Source organism: Myxine glutinosa, chromosome 12 (assembly GCF_964187855.1).
Source record: "Myxine glutinosa chromosome 12, kmMyxGlut1.1, whole genome shotgun sequence".
Classification (NCBI taxonomy): domain Eukaryota; kingdom Metazoa; phylum Chordata; class Myxini; order Myxiniformes; family Myxinidae; genus Myxine; species Myxine glutinosa.
Window position 1 is genome coordinate 96,565,576 of NC_136272.1, and position 21,707 is coordinate 96,587,282.

The following is a 21,707-nucleotide window of genomic DNA, read 5'->3' on the forward strand; positions in this document are numbered from 1 at the left end:
TCTGGTGGCCCACTTTAGCTGATCGTATCAAGGTTAGAAGGCCAAAACGGGATGATGCTGAGGGTTTCAAATGAAGACTTTGTTCCCACGTCCCATCCCATCCCAAAACACAACCCCATTCCACAGATCCCTCCCGACCCCCCCACCCATCCCACACTCCCACCCCCAATCCCTCCTCCTTCCAAATTTCCAGTTTTCCCTCCTGAGATTTTCCCTCTGTATCCAACTTGTCCACTCCAAGCATCCACTACTGCCATCCATTCCTCCCCCACCCCTTCCCAATGAATGCAAATCAATGTCAATTCTTAAGAGGGGAAACAATTGTGTAATGAAACGATTTACTTCACAGAGTCTTCAATACATAACCAAAGTGAAAATGAATGCATTCTGTCAAAGCAAAATGTTTACACAGGAATAAAGTATTTGTACTTGGAAAAACCAATTTGTGCCTCATTTGATTCGAATAGCTATTAATCATACTATAATGGAGATATGGCATAAATGTGGGTATGTATATCCCCTCTGTGCTCATTGGTTGGACAGCTGGCCCGACCACCCACAAATGTAACCTGAAAAATAATAATAATAATCATACGTCCACCATTTTGTGAAGGTGCATAGGCCTCAGGCCTCTGGTGTCAGCCCACACGCGCCCAGGGCAATTGGAATTATCCGTGCTACATAAACACGAGGTATTATATAAAACACAAAGCAATTGGCATGTTTTTTACTTCATGTATGTAACGTGGGTTATTTTTATAATTTTCGGGAGCAATCACGGCAGTGGTCTGTGGCCTATACACTGCCCAAATAAAGGGATGAACAATTTTTCTAACAAAGGAAAATTTTGTGCATAATTTGGGTTCAGCTCGACCTTTCAAGGCCTCGTAGTGTGAAAATACAAGAGTCGCCCGTCATTTTGACGGGATTTTCTGTTAGTAATAATAATAATAATATTATTATTATTATTATTATTATTATTAACAGAACAAGCAAACAAAATACATCCTTTCTGTAAATTTGACGAGCATGGGAAAAAGTATCGTTACAGAAAACAGAGAACGCACGAGTATCTGTAAGAAAACAATGTTTGTTCACTATTACCGTACACAGTAGATTTCTGGTTATGATCAATCGACTTTATCTACAGACTTAATACAAATACATACCACATGATTATGGCCATAAACAACCAAAATGGACCGCAAATGTTTTGCTGAAACAAAGCAGTTAAGACACAAGACAGCCACGACGGTTAGACAGGCCAAGTGGCCACTAGCTGGCTTGGATACTTGAAGTATTACTGTTTGCAGGCCCCTACGATCAAGCAAGGGAGGGGTAGGGGATCGTTTAGTGTGGGGGCTTGCACGGCACAGTAACGCTGCCCCCCCCCCCCCCCCAAAAAGCTTCCTCCAAATCTGCAACAGCTCTCCATAAAAACCATGGGTCGAGCACATTCGCGTGCACGTGTTCAAACTTAACACTACATTTGTCTATGACATCGTTGGAAAGGCATATTGTACGTAAAAGGATTACAGGCAGACGGCACAAATGAGACATATAGATTTGCACGACGTCTAGAAACCGAAGCAATAGGCTGTGTACACTGTGAGACAGCACTAACGTTTTATTTCCATATCGAATTGGCCACACACAAGGCAAATCCTGATGTAGCAAGGCATATAGCTCACCGTAACACCTTAGCAATCACGAGTGGACATGCGGCGATTTACTGCAAAATGGATCGCACATCCGAAACAGGGTGAACGAGGAGCTCACGCCGTCAAATGCTTTCGACCAAGAAACTGAGCTTTCCTTTCGAAAGCCGTGGATCTGATCGGCGTGTCGGGTTCATAGAATGGATTCATAGCAAAACTGCAAAAAAAAAAAGTAAAAATTAAAAACAATATCAAATTCAATTATAAGAAAGTGTGAAAGGACAAACACGGGTCACATTTTATGGCACACCCAAAACCAGAATCAAAAACACGTGCATTTCGTTTTACTCATAACATAACAAGCGATGTGTGAAAAGAGTGTGCTGACGCTCTGCAGACGCAGTACGCCAATGAGAATGTAACAGAATTGGCCCAAACTCAGGGCTGCTGTTGAGGCAATGTCAAAATGCAACACACGGGGTTCCGCGGCTCACGTGCTGGCCTGGTAGAGTGCTCGCCTTGCCAACAAAATCACCACCACCGTGCCCCTTACTCTGAAACCAACCCTTCCCCAACGAAAATAGAAATGGCGCAAACCTGGCCGAGAACAGGAAGAGTCGGCACAGACACTGATGTGATTGTGCTGGGTTCGGCCATTCGTTTTAACATCGACTCGTACCGGTTTCTTGTACCACATCATTGGATGAACACTTTGAGAAAGAAACACGTGACAACACTGCTTGCCACGACAAAACCATTTTGCCAAAAGGAGGAATGGAGAACCGATGTGGTACAACAGTACAAAGGTAAAAAGTATATTTAAAACGAAAACATCACCGAGTATCCCAAACCAATAAAGGTCCAACCTGGTAACACAAAATAATCCAAGGCTCACCTTAATGTACAACTCGTACACGTCGTTGAAAAAGTTCTTGATGCCATCTTCATGTCTGATGTCGTGTAGCATGACAAATCGCATGTGTGTGGCACTAAGATAAGGAAGAGCTTTCATACAGCTTATACTCGTACATTTCTTATACAATAGACAAAGTACCATGATGTTACAACGACTTGCACGACAAGTCCAAGGTTTAAAACAAAACGTTCATGAAGATGGATTGATATTTATCCATCTATAATAATAAAAGAGAATGTGTGTCAGTCAGTCAGTTAGTTAGTGTGTCTCCTCCACAAGTCCAAAACCATGAAACTTAGCGGCCCGAAACTTTGCATGCATAGGAAGGGAACGCCAAGGGAGTGCGTGAATGAAAACTGGGTGTTTGGGTAAATTTAAACACCCCTTTTGAAGATAATTAATGGGATGATTAAATTAAAACAAAAACTGACTTCATCCTTGGTCAGACCCGCTATCCCTTGCAGGGGTCTTACGTTTCGTTTCGGCCTGTGCAAAAACGCCTTGCCTTGGAAAAGGCTGCACACCGGTTTCTGCATGATTAAGCACTCAAAATTTATTTTTCACTTTCCCCCACTCACATCATAGAATGCCCGATCTTCATTCCTATAAATCGCGGTTATACATTGCTTTTGTAGGTGCTATAGTTTTCAAATTAGGAGCTTGGGGCGATTTTATGCATGATATGATGCGACTTTCCAAGATGGCCTCTCACGGGCTAATTAAAAGTGTATAATCGATGTCTATCTTCGAATCGAAATCTATCTTCGGTTTTGAGGAACAGAGCTGGTGGACTAAATTACACTGCAAAATCTGGAGTTAAACCTGAAATTTTAATGACGTTACCGATTCTTACAACTAAGCGTATTTGCAACTATCGGGACGCCTCTTTGCGGTGGCTGTACCCCCCCCCTCCCCACTCCCCAGCCCAAGTCTGGGGCCAAATCTTCCCCATTCTTCCTTGCTGCCTGGATTCATCAGGGCAGCGCAGTCATGGTCAGAGTGCCCATCAGTCCCCATGGACCGGCTCTTTCCCGCTTGTCTCTTTCTTTCTTTGTCTAACTCTTTGTGAAGGTGGGCGTACGCCATCCTGGATGTGGGGGATCTCTGTGTCGCTTCGGCGACATCGATTGGCTGTCTCCATGCCGCGAGCTTGTTTGAGAGAACTGTCCCGGGGCTGTACAACAACAAAGCGTATTTATTATTTAAGAAAGGCTGTTATCTCTCTTGCTCTGTCGTCTTAATTGATACCTTAATAGGAAAGAGTGTCACTCTACTGGGACCTGCGATACTTGTAGGAAACCTGAAGATATGAACCATCTGTTTTTAAAATTCCCTCTGTATGACGGACACAGATTGCGTTTATTTCAAAGTATTAAATAGGTTGGGATTGGCGTGTATAACAAAATATATAAAAAGAGGGAGCGGAAGACAAGATGGGGAGAGAAGGGGAAGCACACAAACACAACATTTGAGAGCAGGGAGAAGTGTGGGAGGGAGAGGGCTTGGGGGGAGGAGGCGTGGGAAGGGGGGGGGGGGGGGAGGTATAAAACATGGAAGACAAGCGGAAGACAAGATGGGGGGGGGGTGGGGGGAGAGGTATAAAACACAAGGGTACCAAGGACTTCCAGGACAGAGGTTGGTATTTTAAAAAAAAAAAAAAACGTGTAGGATTTTGGGTGAAATTAGCGGGGGTAGAAAAGATCAAGGTTTTGGATGGGGGAAGATAAGAGATGGTGGTGAACAGCTGTTTTAAAGACCTGGAGGGTGGAGTGGGATTGAAGAGAGTGAGGGAGTTTGTTCCAGAGGCGGGAGAAAAGAGGAATGAAGGAGTGAAGGTGAGCAGAGAGTCTTGATTTTGGCAGTTTAACCATAAGAGGGTTGCAGGCAGATCTTGTGTGACCTGTAGGAATATTTTGGGGGACAGAGCCCAGAGAGAGAGAGCTGGGGGGGGGGGCAAGGCCAGAGAGGAGTCGGTAGAAGATGGAAAGACCACCCACCTGCCTGCGGTGAGTGAGTGAAAGGCCCTTGGAGTTAGCTTCATCGCGGGGGATTCCAATGATTCTGAATGCTTTGGTTTCAACAGCGTGAAGACGAGCTAGGTGTGAGGCAGGAGCACCAGACCAGAGGGGAGAGCAGTATTCCATAGAGCTGCGGATGAAAGCCTTGTAAGTGGTGAGGAGCTCAGGTGTACCAAGGACTTCGCACGATGGAGGATGCCCAGTCGGCGACTGGCTTTGGAGGCCAGATTTGAAATGTGGTTTTCCCAGGAAAGATCATGGCAGATAGTGAGACCCAAAAGCTTGAGTGACAGAACTTCTTGGAGAGGATTATTCAGAAAGTGGATGGGAGGGTTGTCCAGTCGGTCTTTTCAGAGAGACATCGTAAGAGTGTGAGATTTGTCAGGATTGAAAGACATGTTCCACTTGTTTGCCCAGTCTGTGATTTTGTCCAGGTCTGCAGAGAGTGAGGAGGCTGCAGACTGCCGATCTGAGGGATGAGGAATGGAGCGACAGAGAGTAGAGTCGTCAGCAAAGAGATAGAGAGGATTTTCAAGGGAGTCAGAGAGATCATTGATGAAGACCAGAAAAAGCACAGGGCCCAGAACACTGCCTTGGGGAACTCCAGCCTGAACAGGAAGAGGAGATGAGAGAAACCCATTCAAGGCCACACGTTGACTACGACTAGAGAGGAAGTCCGCCAGCCATGCGTGGAGATTTCCATGGATACCAAAGGAGGAGAGTTTGGTGAGCAGAGCGGGGTGCCAGACCGTATCGAAGGCACGTGAAATGTCAAGGGAGACAGCTCTAATTTCCTGTTTGGCGTTGAGGACCTCCATCCATTGTTGAGAAAGCAGAAGCAGCATGTCCAGAGTCGAGTGACCAGGTCTGAAACCAAATTGATGGTCAGAGATCAAGCCATTGGAGAAGAGGAAGGATTTCATATCTGAAGCAATGATGGATTCCATGACTTTGCTGATAATTGGGAGAAGGCTGATTGGTCTGTAGTTGCTAGGATCTGTTTTTGCACCTTTTTTGTGCAAAGCGGTGATGTTGGCTGATTTCCAAGCAGATGGCAGATGACCTTGAGCAAATGAGAGGGTGAAGAGAACAGAGAGAGGGAGTGAAAGAGCGGAAGAACATGATTTTAGGACCCGTGGGCTGATGCCGTCAGGACCAGTTGCAGAATCAGAGTCGAGGGTTGACAAGTATTCACCTGTTATTTGTTACCTTCGCCACCGAAGGTGGATGGTTGCTATGGTTATATTTTCACCCGTTTGTTTGTCTGTGACCAGAATGTCTCAAAAAGTCGTGGATGGCTTCAAATGAAAATTGGTGGACAGATTGGGTTTGTGACGAGGCCGAATTGATTCGATTTTGGTGAAGATCCGAATCTGGATATGATAATTTTTAAAAAGTGATTCTTCACCATTGAAAGATGAGACCAAAAACGATATAAAACATGATATTTCAAAAAGTTGTGGATGGGTTATGACAAAACTTGGTAGATGAGTTGGTTAAGGTGACAAGAACAAGCCGATTAGATTGTGGTTAAGATCCAGATCCAGATCCGGCCTATCAGTGGGATACAATACAAACTGTTCAGCCTGGCGGAGGTATGCGCTCTACTGAGTGCCGTTGTAGTTTTAACTGTTCTTTCTCGCCACACCGCTTACCAATTTAGTGCTGAAATTAGCGATTACAGTCCAAGTAGAATCATGAGTTGCATCACGTGACATCCTGTGTTATGATAATATATAAATATATAAAATAACCACCTTTAGAGGCCATTTTTCCCCGCAAAGCGGGGGTTGGCCTTTTTCGGGGACCGTGGTTGTTGTTGTTTTTCGGTCCCCTTTTTGAAGCAATGTTTTACGGCCGGATGCCCTTCCTGACGCCAACCCTTTTTGCCGCCTTTAACGACAAGCAGGGAATTACCAGTGAACTGGTACTCAATTTGCCGACCTCGGAAGGATGACAGGCTGAGTCAACCCCCCTGGCGTTCATTCAGCGATCGACCGAGATTCGAACCAAGGATCCTAGGATCCTAAGCCGGCACCCTAGCCGCTAGCCCAACACCAGGATTTTTTTTTTTTTTTTTTTTTTTTTTGTATACAAGATCGAGGCTCGTGAAAGAGCGAAAATTAATCACACAGATGGTGATAATACGATCTTATAATGGGGAATCTTTTCCATAATGAATGCAAGACAAGTTGTGGTCAAAATAATAAAATAATCTGTATGTGCCAACATGCATGTAATGTAACTTTGCTTATTATTACAGACAAGGGACCACACAGAATCATGAGTGAATCATACATCACATGCATCAAAGCAATATTACTACTGTATAAAAGTGTCGTTGAAGCTGAAGGGAAAGGTGTATGCTGCATGTGTGAGAAGTGTTATGATTTATGGGAGCGAGACATGGGTAATGAACGTAGAGCAGCAACGAAGGCTGGAAAGGGTGGAAATGTGAATGGTTCGGTGGATGTGTGGAGTTTCGTTGAGAGAGAGGAAGACAAATGATGAATTGCAAAAGATGATGGAAATAGAGTCTGTAATGGATGCTGTGAAGAGAAACAGGTTGAGATGGTTTGGTCATGTGTTGAGGAAGGATGAAAGTGACTGGTTGAGAAGAGTGATGGAAATGAATGCTAGGAAATGAATGCCGCTCTAGCAGGGAAAATGGCCTTAAAATGCCTGTTGTTGTTGTTGTATAAAACTAAGAAATGTTATGGAATTTGACGTGTGATGGTGATGTTTTGTTTCAGCAAAGGTAAGCTGAATTAAAAGAAACCTTGTCTGTGAATTGGCATACAGTAGTGGCAAAAAATATTGGCACCATTGCACTTTTCTCAAATAACTCAAAATTGTCTCGAAAAATAAGTTGAAGTTGACAAAATAATGTGGTCTCCACAACTCATTATTTCACTGTTAATATGACAGAACCTTTGTTTTTGATTCATAACTTAATATATCCTTTTAAATAAATAAAAAAGGCATTAACAAAATTATTGACACCCGAGACTTAATATTTGATAGCACAGCCTTTGGACAAAATAAATGCAGTCAAGCGCTTCCGATAGCCATGAATGAGCTTCCTACACCTCTCTACTGGCAGTTTGTCCCACTCTTATTCTGCAAACTGCTCCAGTTCTCCCAGATTTGAAGGGTGCCTTCTCCTTACTGCTGTTTTCAGATCTCCCCACAGGTGTTCAATGGGATTTAGATCTGGACTCATTGCTGGCCACTTCAGAACAGTCCAGCGTTTTGTCTTGAACCATTCCTGTGTGATTTTTGAAGTGTGTTTTGGGGTCATTGTCCTGCTGCAAGACCCATGCCCTTCGACGGAGACACAGCTTTTTGACACTGGTTTCAACATTGCGCTCCAAAATGCCATCGTTATCTCCCGATTTCATGATGCCATGCACACATTCAAGGCACCCAGTGCCAGGGGCAGTACAGCAACCTCAAAACATCACTGAACCTCCTCCATGTTTGACTGTAGGGAAGGTGTTTTTTTTTTAAGGTTTCATTTTGTTGTTTTGCAAACATAGAGATGATGTGCTTTACCAAAAAGCTCTAATTTGGTCTCATCTGTCCACAGGACATTCTCCCAGAAGGATTTTGGCTTGTTCAGGTGTGTTTTGGGAAGCTCCAGTCAGGCTTTCTTTTGTCTCTCTCTCAGCAGTGGGGTCCTCCTAGATCTCCTACCAGAGAACCCCCTTTCATCGAGTTGGTGACAGGATGGTGCGAGTTGAAACTGTCGTACCTTGTGTCTGAAGGTCAACTTGAATCTGTTTGGCAGTTGATTGAGGTGCTTTCTCCACCATTCGAACAACCCTTCGCTGCAATCTTAGATCAAGTTTTCTCTTGTGGCCACGTCCAGGGATGTTGGCTACAGTGCCATGGGCCTTAAACTTCCTGATAACATTGCGTACGGTGGACACAGGAACATCAATGTCTCTGGAGATGGACTTGTAGCCTTGAGAGAGTCCATGCTTGGCTACAATCTTGTGTCTGACGTCCTCAGACAATTCTCTGGTTTTCTTTCTTTTCTCCATGCTCATTGTGGTACTGGTACACACAGTGACACAAAACAGCAGAATGACTCCTTTTCTCTGTTCAAACTGGTTGAATGAGTGATCTTTATGTTGCAAGCTCCTGCAACTCACTACAGGTGAGTTCAATTCCAAAGTAAAGGAGAATCACCTGCTTGAAATCTAATTATTTCTAAGAACAACTAGAACGCCACTCAGTAGAGCGCATACTCCCGCCGTGGGTTTAGTTGGAATAATACGTTTTGTTTAACATCCCCTCTCCCCAAAACAATAAATGAAATCGAAAATAAGCCCTAACTGTCAGATAATTTATTTTGATATATCTCGGAATTAGAGGAGAAAAACATCATTTAAGAATAAGAATAAAAGCTTTCATGCAGTAAAACAGAAAAAATCTTTCCCAAAAAAAATTCCCCAAAAAATTCCTGGATCCAGAATAATATCCTGAGCTTCACCAAAAACGAATCAATCCTTCCTTATCCCAAGGGCAATCATCCCACCAACTTTCATCCAAATCCGTTCAGAACTTTTCCAGATATCTTGTTCACAAACACACGAACACACGAACATACGAACACACACACACGGACGGACACGATCGAATGCATTGCATTACTCCCTAGCGGGAGTAATAAACCTGAAGATCGCAGAGCCAGAACCAGAATTATTTATTTGGTCTGGGAAGCCCATGCAAGGTTTCTTCTTCTTTAGCCTCTCACAACCCTGGGTGAATATGCGATCTTTTAGAAAAAAAGTTGGAATTTTGCCAAATCTGTTTTATTCGTTTGTTAATATACCTCAGCCATTGACAAATCTGGAACTAAGTCTTTATAAGTTCATCAAATACTGACACTGACATCAAATATTGACATTCGCTGAGCTAAATGTTGATATCTCTTCTGAGGTTAAAAAACAAACAAAAAAAAAAAACAGTTTTAAAGCATTATACGTATCAAACGATACATTTTATGAAACAGGGAAACCTAATACACACTTTGGTGGTTTTAAAATGACAGAATATGTCTTTATTAGAAAAAAAACAAGCGTTACGCCTAGGTCCCCCGTCGTTGAAGTGATGTGAGTTGACAAATTGGAAGACGCAAGGCGGCCATCTTGGATTTCGACGTGGCGACCCAATTTTCAATAGCGTTCTCCCTTATGCGTAGATACACCCACACACCAGATTAGAAGTTAGTAGTTTGTTTATTTTTCAAGATATTTCGCTCACAAGGTTCAGACATATATATGGTGGCGGCCATCTTAGGTTTTGACGTGGCGACCCAATTTTCAATAGCGTTCTTCCTTATGTGTAGATACACCGACACACCAGATCAGAAGTTGGTACTTCGCTTATTTTTCAAGATATTCCGCTCACAAGGTTCAGACATACATGGCGGCGGCCATCTTGGATTTTGACGTGGCGACCCAATTTTCAATAGCGTTCTCCCTTATGCGTAGATACACCCACACACCTGATTAGGTAGTTCGTTTATTTTTCAAGATATTTCGCTCACAAGGTTCAGACATGTATATGGTGGCGGCCATCTTTGATTTTGACGTGGCGACCCAATTTTCAATAGCGTTCTTCCTTATGCCTAGATACACCCACACACCAGATTAGAAGTTGGTACTTTGCTTATGTTTCAAGATATTTCGCTCACAAGGTTCAGACATCTATATGGTGGCGGCCATCTTGGATTTTGACGTGGCGACCCAATTTTCAATAGCGTTCTTCATTATGCCTAGATACACCCACACACCAGATTAGAAGTTGGTACTTCGCTTATTTGTCAAGATATTCCGCTCACAAGGTTCAGACATACATGGCGGTGGCCATCTTGGATTTTGACATGGCGACCCAATTTTCAAAAGCGTTCTTCCTTATGCCTAGATACACCCACACACCAGATTAGAAGTTGGTACTTCGCTTATTTTACAAGATATTCCGCTTACAAGGTTCAGACATACATGGCGGTGGCCATCTTGGATTTTGACGTGGGTTGCACCCACACACCAAATTAGAATTCGGTCCTTCGCTTACGCACGCACGCACGTTCGCACGGAGGGGAAAACCATAGTCCCCCTTTCGCTCCGCGGTGCGACGGGGGACAAGAAGCTAGGCTCACAGCAAAGGGCCTAATAGGGTTCGAGTGTCTCAGGTGTCTTGAGGGGTTAAAGGGTCCAAAGTGTCTTCAGGGTATTGAGCGGTTAAAGAGTATAAAGGAACTCCCGCTTCCGGTCCGGTCTGGAGAGGACACTGGCGTAACTTGTTCGCCGCTTCTCCGACTGGGTCATTGTACATAGTCTGCTTTTCTGGTGGTCGTGGCGGCTTTTTGGCCGTTGGGTCTGCTCCCTGCTCGGTCCTGGCTCTGCTCCTGGCTTCGCCTGCCCGGCTCTTCCACTGTTGCCTCAGGCCCGCCCCCGGACTGTCCCGCACCTTGTCTGCCGCTCCGGCCTTTACTGTCTTGCTCGCCGCTTCTCCGACTGGGTCATTGTACATAGTCTGCTTTTCTGGTGGTCGTGGCGGCTTTTTGGCCGTTGGTCTGCTCTCTGCTCGGTCCCGGCTCTGCTCCTGGCTTCGCCTGCCCGGCTCTTCCACCGTTGCCTCAGGCCCGCTCCCGAACTGTCCTGCGCCTCGTCTGCCGCTTCGGCCTTTACTGTCTTGCTCGCCGCTTCTGGCAAGCCGCTTCCACTGGCAAGGCCTACTCGTCCTCCTCGACCTTGGCCTTGTCCTCGTCCCCTTCGCTCCTGCCTGACATGGCTCTAAGGTACTCCGCTGCAAGGCTACTTCTGCTCAACACTTACTCCACCCCATCATGCATCTCAGCAATCAAATACCACGGACTCCTGCGACGACCCAGATATATTCATAGAGGCTCTGGTCGTAAGTTTGTTTACTTACAAACAGGTCACTTCATTCCCGTACTCTGGTCGGCTCAGCACACACCCACTCATCGTCCCAGCGCACCTGGTCACAGCAACGCACACGATCGCACCTCCTGTCTGCAAACCCAGGCTAAATCACCTGAGTTCATCCCCACCGTACAAACAAACATGAAGCTCACTCTGTTCAATACCCGGTCCCTCAACAACAAAAGCCTCATCCTGAACGACTACATTCTGGATGATAAACTGGACTTTCTCTGTCTCACTGAAACCTGGCAACAACCTCTGGACGACTTCTCACTCAACCTCACTACACCCAATGGATATTCATACATCAATAAACCATGCTCGGAGGGCCGAGGTGGTGGAATTGCCGTAATACACCGACAGGACATCAAGACCAGCCTCATCTCCATCTCATCTGCTCCATCATTTGAACACCTGGCTTTTAAACTCTCTGGTCACACGCAGTCAGTCATGGCTGTCGTCTACCGCCCTCCCAAACCACACCCATCATTCCTGTCTGACTTCTCCTACTTTCTGACCCAGCTCTGTTCCCTCTCCCCCTCAAGCCTCCTCCTCGGTGATTTCAATATCCACATGGACTCCACTGACTCCACAATAACCACTGACTTCACTGATTTACTCACCTGCTTTAACCTCACTCAACATGTCAACTTTCCTACCCATAACTGTGGGCACATTCTGGACCTTGTCTGCTCTACTGGATTAATTTTGCACCATCTCTCTGGCTCCGACCTCACCCTCTCTGACCACTTAGCCATCACTATGACCATCAACATCCACACCCCAGCACCAAGGCATTATCGCACTATCAACTTCCGTAAGCTAAACACTCTTTCACCTACCTCATTCTCATCCACCCTCTCTGAAAAAATGTCCACTTCTCCCTTCGTTGACCTCCACACCCCTTCTGACCTCACTGACTACTACAACCACACTCTCTCCTCCTGCCTTGACCAGCTTGCACCTATAAAAACCAAAACAGTTTCTTTCACCCATTCTGCTCCCTGGTTTACCCCTGAACTCCGCCTGATGAAAACTCGTGCTCGCCAACTTGAAAGACTCTGCAATAAAACAGGTCTCACAATTCACTCCCAAGCCTACAAGGACCACCTACAGCACTACAAAGATGCCCTCTCCCGCGCCCGCTCCGCCTACTACTCTCAAATTATCCACTCTGGCTCTGGAAACCCAAAAAGCACTCTTCTCTACAATAAACAAACTCCTCAGCCCCCTGAACACCACCACCCAGTCATTCACAGTAGAAAACTGCATCTCCTTCCTTTCATTCTTCCAAAGCAAAATTGACAACATCTACAACAGCTTAACCACCATTGCACCCGCTCCCCCTCAAACCACCTGCCCCCCCCCCCCTTATCCTGCCAACCTCTGTCTCAGTTATCCCCAGTCTCCCCTACTGACCTCTCTGAACTCCTCATAGGAATGAAAACTGCCACCTGCACTCTTGACCCCATCTCCTCCAGCTTTGTCAAGGCCTCCCTTCCTGCTCTCTCTCCACTTATCACTGCAACAATAAACTCCTCCCTGTCTACAGGCATTGTCCCACCATCCCTCAAAATAGGTGCTGTTACCCCCATTCTGAAAGAACCTGGACTAAACCCTGACACCCTAAACAACTTCAGACCCATCTCCAACCTACCCTTTCTGTCAAAAGTTTTGGAACGCGCTGTAGCCACTCAACTCAAACATCACCTCTCTGCCAATAACCTGTATGAAACATTCCAATCCGGATTCCGCTCCAACCACAGTACTGAAACTGCTCTCCTCAAAATCACCAACGACCTTCTCCTCTCCTCTGACGCCGGCAACCTCAACATTCTCATCCTCCTCGACCTCAGCGCCGCCTTTGACACCATCAATCACACCATCCTCCTCACCCGACTTGAAACCACCTTTAACATTACCGGCACTGCCCTCTCTTGGATCAAATCATACCTCTCTGACAGATGCCAGTTCATCTCCATCAATAACTGCAAATCCCCCACTGCTCCCCTCCCCAAAGGTTCAGTTCTTGGCCCCCTCCTCTTCATCCTGTACCTGTCCCCCCTTGGTCACTTAATGCGCCGTCATGGTCTCCAATTCCACTGCTTCGCCGATGACATCCAGCTTTTCATCTCCACCAGGTCCATCTCCACCGCCACCCACTCTATCCTGACAAACTGCATCCCTGAAATAAAATCCTGGCTTCAAATCAACTTCCTCAAACTTAACTATGATAAATCTGAAATAATCATCATTGGCCCAAAAACGCTCACCAAATCCACCCATAACTTCGCCCTCAACATTGACGGTTTCCCAGTATCCACCACCCCTCACATCCGGAATCTTGGCATCATCTTTGATCAAACCCTCTCCTTCGACAAATACACTAAACAAATCACAAAGACAGCCTTCTTTCACCTGAAAAACATCGCCCGTCTCCGTCCATCCCTCTCCTCCACGGCTGCAGAAACCCTCATCACCGCCTTCATCACCTCCTGTCTGGACTACTGCAACAGCCTCCTCTATGGTTCACCCTCAATAATCAACAATAAACTCCAATACATTCAGAACTCCGCTGCCCGTCTACTCACCCATTCCCGGACCCGTGACCACATCACCCCCGTCCTTTATAAGCTTCACTGGCTCCCCATCCCCCAGAGAATCCAGTACAAAATCCTCCTCTTGACCTACAAAGCCCTCCATAACCTGGCCCCATCCTACCTGACTGACCTCCTCTCCAGACACACTCCCACCCACAACCTCCGCTCTGCTGGTACCAACCTCCTGACCCCCCCCCCCCCCATCCGGACCAAATTCAGATCCTGGGGGGACAGGGCCTTCTCCATCGCTGCTCCCACCCTCTGGAACTCACTACCTCACACCATCAGAGACTCCTCCTCACTCACCACATTCAAAACATCACTCAAGACCCACCTGTTCAACACTGCATTCAACATTTAACCCACAGCATTTAACCCCTGACTATCTCTTCTCCTTCTCCTTCCTTTTGCTTTGATTATTTACTTATTGATTTTTGTCTTTTTGCACTTGTTTTTTGTACTCTGTCAAAGCGCCTTTGGGCTTCTTGAAAAGCGCTATATAAAATAAATGTATTATTATTATTATTATTATTATCTTAAGGGTCAAAAGTTAAAGCTCAAAGGGTTGAAGAGTCAACGGTTGGTAAAGGTCCAAAGGGGTTAAAATGTCTGAAGTAAAAGGTCTGTAAAAGTCTAATCGTTTGAAAAGGTTCCAATAGTACATCATTGCCATTACACAAACGTGAATAGTTGGGTAACAATAAGGCACCTATTGTTAAGTTTGCCAAACTCAAGTATTCTATGGCACTGGGGGGGAGGAGGCAGGCAAACGGGTGGGATGAAGGACAGGAAGAGGTGCGAGGAGGGACTCTACCTTCTTTGACAACGCTGGGCACCTTTGCTCATTTTAAAATAGAAGTTTGAATGATCGATGGGGTGCATGAGTGATGGTCGCATGATTACAGAAGAATCACACTACACTCTTTACATGCATTATCTACACCATCAACCAACGCTGTTTAAATGTTTTAGCTGGCACATACGTAATGGATGCAGTAAAGGGTTGTTTCCGATCTCTATGTCTCTTAAATTGGGTTTGTCACTTGAATAAAGGGTATCCAATACACTACTCCACCGAATTGAGTATCATGAGGCTCCCGCTGTACCCACTCTGGAAGGCAAACTTTGTGGTAGCTCAAGAGGGCGAGTGCCGTTGGAGTGCAATGTGAGTGAAGAACCCGAGCCGGCCATTACGTGGCTGGATTCGTGTGAGGTGAACATGGTACATAGCTGTAAAGGGTCTCCACACATGATGCACTCAGGACATGGTTTGTCTCACTGATCTTTTGTCTTGGCCACGACTTGTGGTTCTGTAGAATTGCACCATTTCACAAATAATCGTTTTACAAAGGATATGGCTGGCGGTCACAAAGGCAGACACAAACCACTCGTTGAATTTGTCCACCATTTTCAGGTACATGTTGTTCGTCGTCCACATCTGTTCATCAACCAGGTCCAAAGCTGCATGTGCTATGAACTGGTTCAGGTGTCGGTAATCTTCCTGCATACACAAGCGAGGTGCATTCAACAGCAACATTCATAAAATGGTACGTGCACTGTACGGCAAAATTGTAGTTATACTCTAGTTAAACACAAATGGAATGTAATATACAGTTTAATAACGGAATATTGTGCAGACAGCAATGATGCCATCAAGCAAAAAATAAAGCCCTCATTGTACAGTCGCGTGAAAAAGAATGTACACCCCATGTAAAGTTTTGACTTTTTCAACATATTTCAACATACAGATATTTGATCTTCATTTCAATAATATTGACAGATAAAGGTGATATAATATAACAAATATCATGAAACATTTACATTTTGTAGTCCATTGTATAATTTAAATAAACATAAATGCAAATTTCGCATGTGGAAAAAGTAAGTACACCCCTACATTTATCACGACTTCAAATACCTAAAATTAGAATCAGGTGCACCACCTCAGGTGCAAATGATTAGAACATCGTTAGAGAGGATCTTGGAGGAACCTGTCTTATTTAAACCTCAGACATTTCGTTTGGTTTGCTCTTTGTTGTTGAAATGTGCGGCGTCACCATGCCTAGATCAAAAGAGCTCTCTGAGGCCTTCAGAAAGAAGGTTATAGATGCCTACGAGTCTGGGAAGGGATTTAAAAAGATCTCCAAACAATTTGAAATCAATCATTCGACTGTCCGGAAGATCATCTATAAGTGGAGAAGATTCCAACCAACTGCCAACTTGTTCAGGACAGGCCGCCCCAGCAAGTTCATCCCGAGAGCAGACCGCAAGATGCTGAAAGAAGTCTCTAAGAACCCCAGAATGTCATCTCGGGACCTACAGGTAGCTCTTGCCACTGTTGATGTCAAAGTGCACGAGTCTACCATTAGAAAGAGGCTGCACAAATTTGATATACATGGGAGGTGTACCAGGAGTAAACCTTTGCTGTCCAGAAAGAACATCAGGGCAAAACTAAAGTTTGCCAATGAACACCTAGGCAAATACCAGCACTTCTGGAACAATGTGCTCTGGACAGATGAGTCAAAGGTAGAGCTATTTGGCCACAGTACCAGAAGACATGTTTGGCGAAAACCAAAGATAGCATTTGTCCACAAGAACCTGATACTAACTGTAAAGCATGGTGGTGGAAATATTATGGTTTGGGGCAGCTTTGCTGCATCAGGGCCTGGGCAGCTCACCATCATAGAATCCACTATGAATTCTTTATTGTACCAGAGGGTGCTTGAGGATAATGTGAGGCCATCTGTCGGAAAGTTGAAGCTCAACCGAAGGTGGACCTTGCAACATGAAAATGACCCTAAACATACCAGTAAATCCACCAAGGAATGGCTGGAAAGAAAGAAATGGAGGGTTCTGGAATGGCCAAGTCAAAGCCCGGATCTAAATCCCATCGATATGTTGTGGGGGGATTTGAAACGAGCTGTGCATGCAAGAAACCCCTCAAACATCGCACAGCTGAAAGAATTCTGCATGGAGGAGTTGGCAAAACTTTCTCGCAGTCGATGTCAGAGACTGGTGCACAGTTATAAGAAACGCCTACTTGAGGTTGTTTCTGCCAAAGGGGGCAATACCACCTATTAGAGCCAAGGGTGTACTCACTTTTTCCACATGCGAAATTTGCATTTATGTTTATTTAAATTATACAATGGACTACAAAATGTAAATGTTTCATGATAATTTGTTATATTATATCACCTTTATCTATCAATATTGTTGAAACTAGGGCATGCCCGTACTATATATATATCTAAAATTATATCCCCCCCCTCTATTTACATGAAATGGTTTGGTCCAAAGCGAACGGCTTGCGAGTACGGTGACAATCCCCCCCCTCTATTTACATGAAATGGTTTGGTCCAAAGCGAACGGCTTGCGAGTACGGTGACAATCCCCCCCCCTCTATTTACATGAAATGGTTTGGTCCAAAGCGAACGGCTTGCGGAGTTTGGTAAAGAAATCGCCATAGCGTGCACAAACGCGCAGGAAAGCGAAAGAATCGCAAATTAGTTTTAATTAGTTTTAAAACATAGTTTAACGCCAACATAGTTTGCCAACGTGAAATAAATGAATACGCTCTCAAATGTGCCGTCCGAGGCAGAGTCTGTTCGGCACGTTCGGCACACGTGATAGCTCGCTGCTCTCTGATTGGTTGAATCGTTTTTTGGACATAGCTCGGTAACTACTTGTCCGATTAATTTAAAACCTTGAAAAGGCACATCCTCGGGTCCCCAGCAATATACCTGGCAAGTTTCAAGTATATCGGACCGGTAGTTGTCGAGAAACAGCGGTCGCATACAGACACACAGAGATTACTGGAATTATAGATAGACTAGGACGTGCCCGTACGTGGGTGCCCGTTCCTTGCCAAAAAAAAAAAAAAAAAAATATTTGTGTAGGGGTGTGTGTGTGTAAACATCCTAGGGCGTGCCCGTACGTGGGTGCAAAAAAACATGCGTGCAAACAACAACAACAAAAAAAAACTTTGAAACCACGTGGCAGTAACGACCACAGAACCCCCCTCCCTCTATTTACATGAATGGTTTGGTCCATTCGCAACGACCACAGAACCCCCCCCTCTATTTACATGAATGGTTTGGTCCATTCGCAAAGCCAAAGCGAACGACCACAGAACCCCCCCCTCTATTTACATGAATGGTTTGGTCCATTCGCAAAGCCAAAGCGAACGACCACAGAACACCCCCCCCCCCCTCTATTTACATGAATGGTTTGGTCCATTCGCAAAGCCAAAGCGAACGGCGAACGGCTAAATCGCCATAGCTCGGTAAGTACTTGTCCGATTAATTTCAAACCTTGAAAAGGCACATCCTCGGGTCCCCAGCAATATACCTGGCAAGTTTCAAGTATATCGGACCGGTAGTTGTCGAGAAACAGCGGTCACAGACAAACAAACGTACAAACGTACAAACGTACAAACGTACAGAGATTACTGGAATTATAGATAGATGAAGATCAAATGGCTGTATGTTGACATATGTTGAAAAAGTCAAAACTTTACATGGGGTGTACTTACTTTTTCACGTGACTGTATATTAACGGGTGCGCGCTGTACAATAAAATGGGTGTCTGTACAGTAAAGCAGGCACTCACCGTACAGTAGAAACAGGTGCTAGCAGTACAGTAGAAACGGGCGCTAGCTGTACAGTAGAAACGGGCACTAGCCATACAGTCGAAACGGGCGCTAGCCGTACAGTAGAAACTGGTGCTCGCCAGTCGCCATAGTCGAAAATGGTGCTCGCTGTACAGTAAAAACGGGTGCTCACCATACAGTAGAAGCGGGTGCTCGCCATACAGTAGAAACGGGTGCTCGCCATACAGTAGAATGGTGCTCGGCGTACAGTACAACTGGTGCTCGCCATAGTCGAAAATGGTGCTCGTTGTACAGTAAAAACGGGTGCGCACTGTACAGTAGAAACAAGTGCTCGCCATACAGTAGAAACTGGTGCTAGCCATACAGTACAAGTGGGTGCTTGTCGTACAGTGGAAGGGTGCTCGTCATACAGTTTAAGGGGTGCTCGCTGTACAGTAGAAGAGGTGCTTGCCGTACAGTAGAAGGGTGCTTGCCATACAGTACAACGGGTGCTCGTCATACAGTAAAAATGGGAATGGGTGCTCGCCGTACAGAAGGGGTGCTCGCCGTACAGATGCGGGTGCTAGCCGTACAGTAGAGCGGGTGCTCGCCGTACATTAAAACGGGTGCTCGTCATACAGTAGAAACGGGTGAGTGCTGTACAGTAGAAGCGGGTGATTGCCGTACAGTAAAATGATGTGTCTGTGCAGTAAAACAAGTGTTATCCTGGTATACATACACCCTCTCCCACAAGCTACAGTACAAACGGATGCTCGCTGTACAGTAGAAATGGGCGCTCGCTGTACAGTAGAAACAGGCACTTGTCCTACAGTAGAAACTGGTGCTGGCCGTACAGTAGAAGTGGGTGCTAGCTGTACAGTAGAAACGGGTGCGAACCGTACAGTAGAAGCGGGTGCTAGCCGTACAGTCGATGTGGGTGCTAGCCGTACAGTAGAGCGGGTGCGAGCCGTACAGCAGAAACGGTTGCCAGCCGTACAGTAGAAACGGGTGCATCTGTACAGTAAAATGGGTGAGTGCTGTACAGTAGAAACGGGTGATTGCCATACAGTAAAATGGTGTGTCTGTGCAGTAAAACAGGTGTTATCCTGGTATACATACACACTCTACCACAAGCTACAGTAGCAACGGTTGCTCGCTGTACAGTAGAAACGGGTGCTCACTGTACAGTAGAAACGGGCACTTGCCGTACAGTCTGAATGTGTGCCAGTCGTACATAGAAACGGGTGGTAGCCATACAGTACAAGCGGGTGCGAGCCGTACAGTAGAAGCAGGTACTAGCTGTACAGTAGAAGCGGGTGCTAGCCGTACAGTACAAGTGGGTGCTAGCCATACAGTACAAGCGGGTGCTAGCCGTATCGTCGATGCGGGTGCTAGCCATACAGTAGAGCGGGTGCTCGCCATACAGTAAAACGGGTGCTTGTCGTACAGTAGAAATGGGTGCTTGCTGTGCAGTAGAAACGGACACTTGCCATACAGTAGAAATGGGTGCTCGCTGTACAGTAGAAACAGGCACTTGCCATACAGTAGAAACGGGTGCTAGCCGTGCAGTAGAAGCGGGTGCTAGCCGTACAGTAGAAGCGGGTGCTAGCCGTACAGTAAATGTGGGTGATAGCCGTACAGTAGAGCGGGTGCTCCCCATGCAGTAAACCGGGTGCTCGCCGTACAGTAGAAACGGTTGCTCGTCATACAGTAGAAAAGGTTGCCAGCCGGACAGTAGAAACGAGTGCTCGCTGTGCAGTAGAAACGGGTGCTCGCTGTGCAGAAGAAATGGGTGCTCACTGTACAGTAGAAACGGGCACTTGCCGTACAGTAGAAACGGGTGCTAGTCGTACAGTAGAAACGGGTGCTAGGCATACAGTAGAAGCGGGTGCGAGTCGTACAGTAGAAGCGGGTGCTAGCCATACAGTATAAGCGGGTGCGAGCTGTACAGTATAAACGGGTGCTAGCCGTACAGTAGAAGCAGGTGCCAGCCATACAGTCGATGCGGGTGCCAGCCGTACAGTCGATGCGGGTGCTAGCCGTACAGTAGAGCGGGTGCTCACCGTACAGTAGGGCGGGTACTCGCCGTACAGTAGAAACGGGTGCTCGCCGTACAGTAAAACGGGTGCTCACCGTACAGTAAAACGGGTGCTCACCTTACAGTAAAACTGGTGCTAGCCGAACAGTAGATACGGGTGTTCGCCGTATCGTAGAAACTGTTGCTCGCCGTACAGTAGAAGCGGGTGCGTCTGTACAGTAAAACGGGTGATTGCCCTACAGTAAAATGGTGTCTGTGCAGTAAAACAGGTGTTATCCTGGTATACATACACCCTCTCCCACAAGCTACAGTAGAAACGGGTGCTCGCTGTACAGTATAAACGGGCACTTGTCGTACAGTATAAACGGGTGCTCGCCGTTCAGTAGAAGCGGGTGCGAGCCGTACAGTAAAAGTACTAAAACGGGTGAGTGCTGTGCAGTAGAAGCGGGTGATTGCCGTACAGTAAAATGGTGTGTCTGTGCAGTAAAACAGGTGTTATCCTGGTATACCTGTTATCCTGATATACATACACCCTCTCCCACAAGCTACAGTAGAAACGGATGTGCGGTGTACAGTATTCAGTAGAAAGGAATGGTGCTTACCTTGGTGTCCGTTTTGTTCTGTGTGGCGAATTCCATCTCGAACACGGGATTATCATGATGTCCAACAATCGCAAAGTAAAAACTTCCCATTTCTCAGGCGAAATGACGCCCTTTTAGTTTTAATCCGACAAAATACTCGCCGCAATGAAGCTCTTGCTCTTCGCTGGTCGCGCCGAAAAAACAAGAAACGTCAGACGTCAATCACCGACCGATCACCACTTCCGCCTACGTAACTCGCAACACAGAACGAATGACACTTCGCAGAAGCGTTCCCGCCTGAACGGATCCACTTTCTTGCCTTGCAAATTGCAATCAAAGTTTCCCTTAGGGT

General features: G+C 45.9%; 1 protein-coding gene across 1 annotated transcript; it reads right to left on the reverse strand.

Moving 5' to 3' along the window:
* Window positions 1-1,602: 1,602 nt before the first annotated feature.
* Window positions 1,603-21,620, reverse strand: LOC137437656 (trafficking protein particle complex subunit 2B). Its single transcript, XM_078766110.1, has 4 exons — window positions 21,377-21,620; window positions 15,505-15,649; window positions 2,554-2,639; window positions 1,603-1,874 (listed from the first exon to the last, which is right to left on the reverse strand). The coding sequence occupies exons 1-4, from the start codon at window positions 21,464-21,466 to the stop codon at window positions 1,776-1,778; spliced, it is 420 nt and encodes a 139-aa protein (XP_078622236.1). The 5' UTR covers window positions 21,467-21,620; the 3' UTR covers window positions 1,603-1,775.
* Window positions 21,621-21,707: the final 87 nt, after the last annotated feature.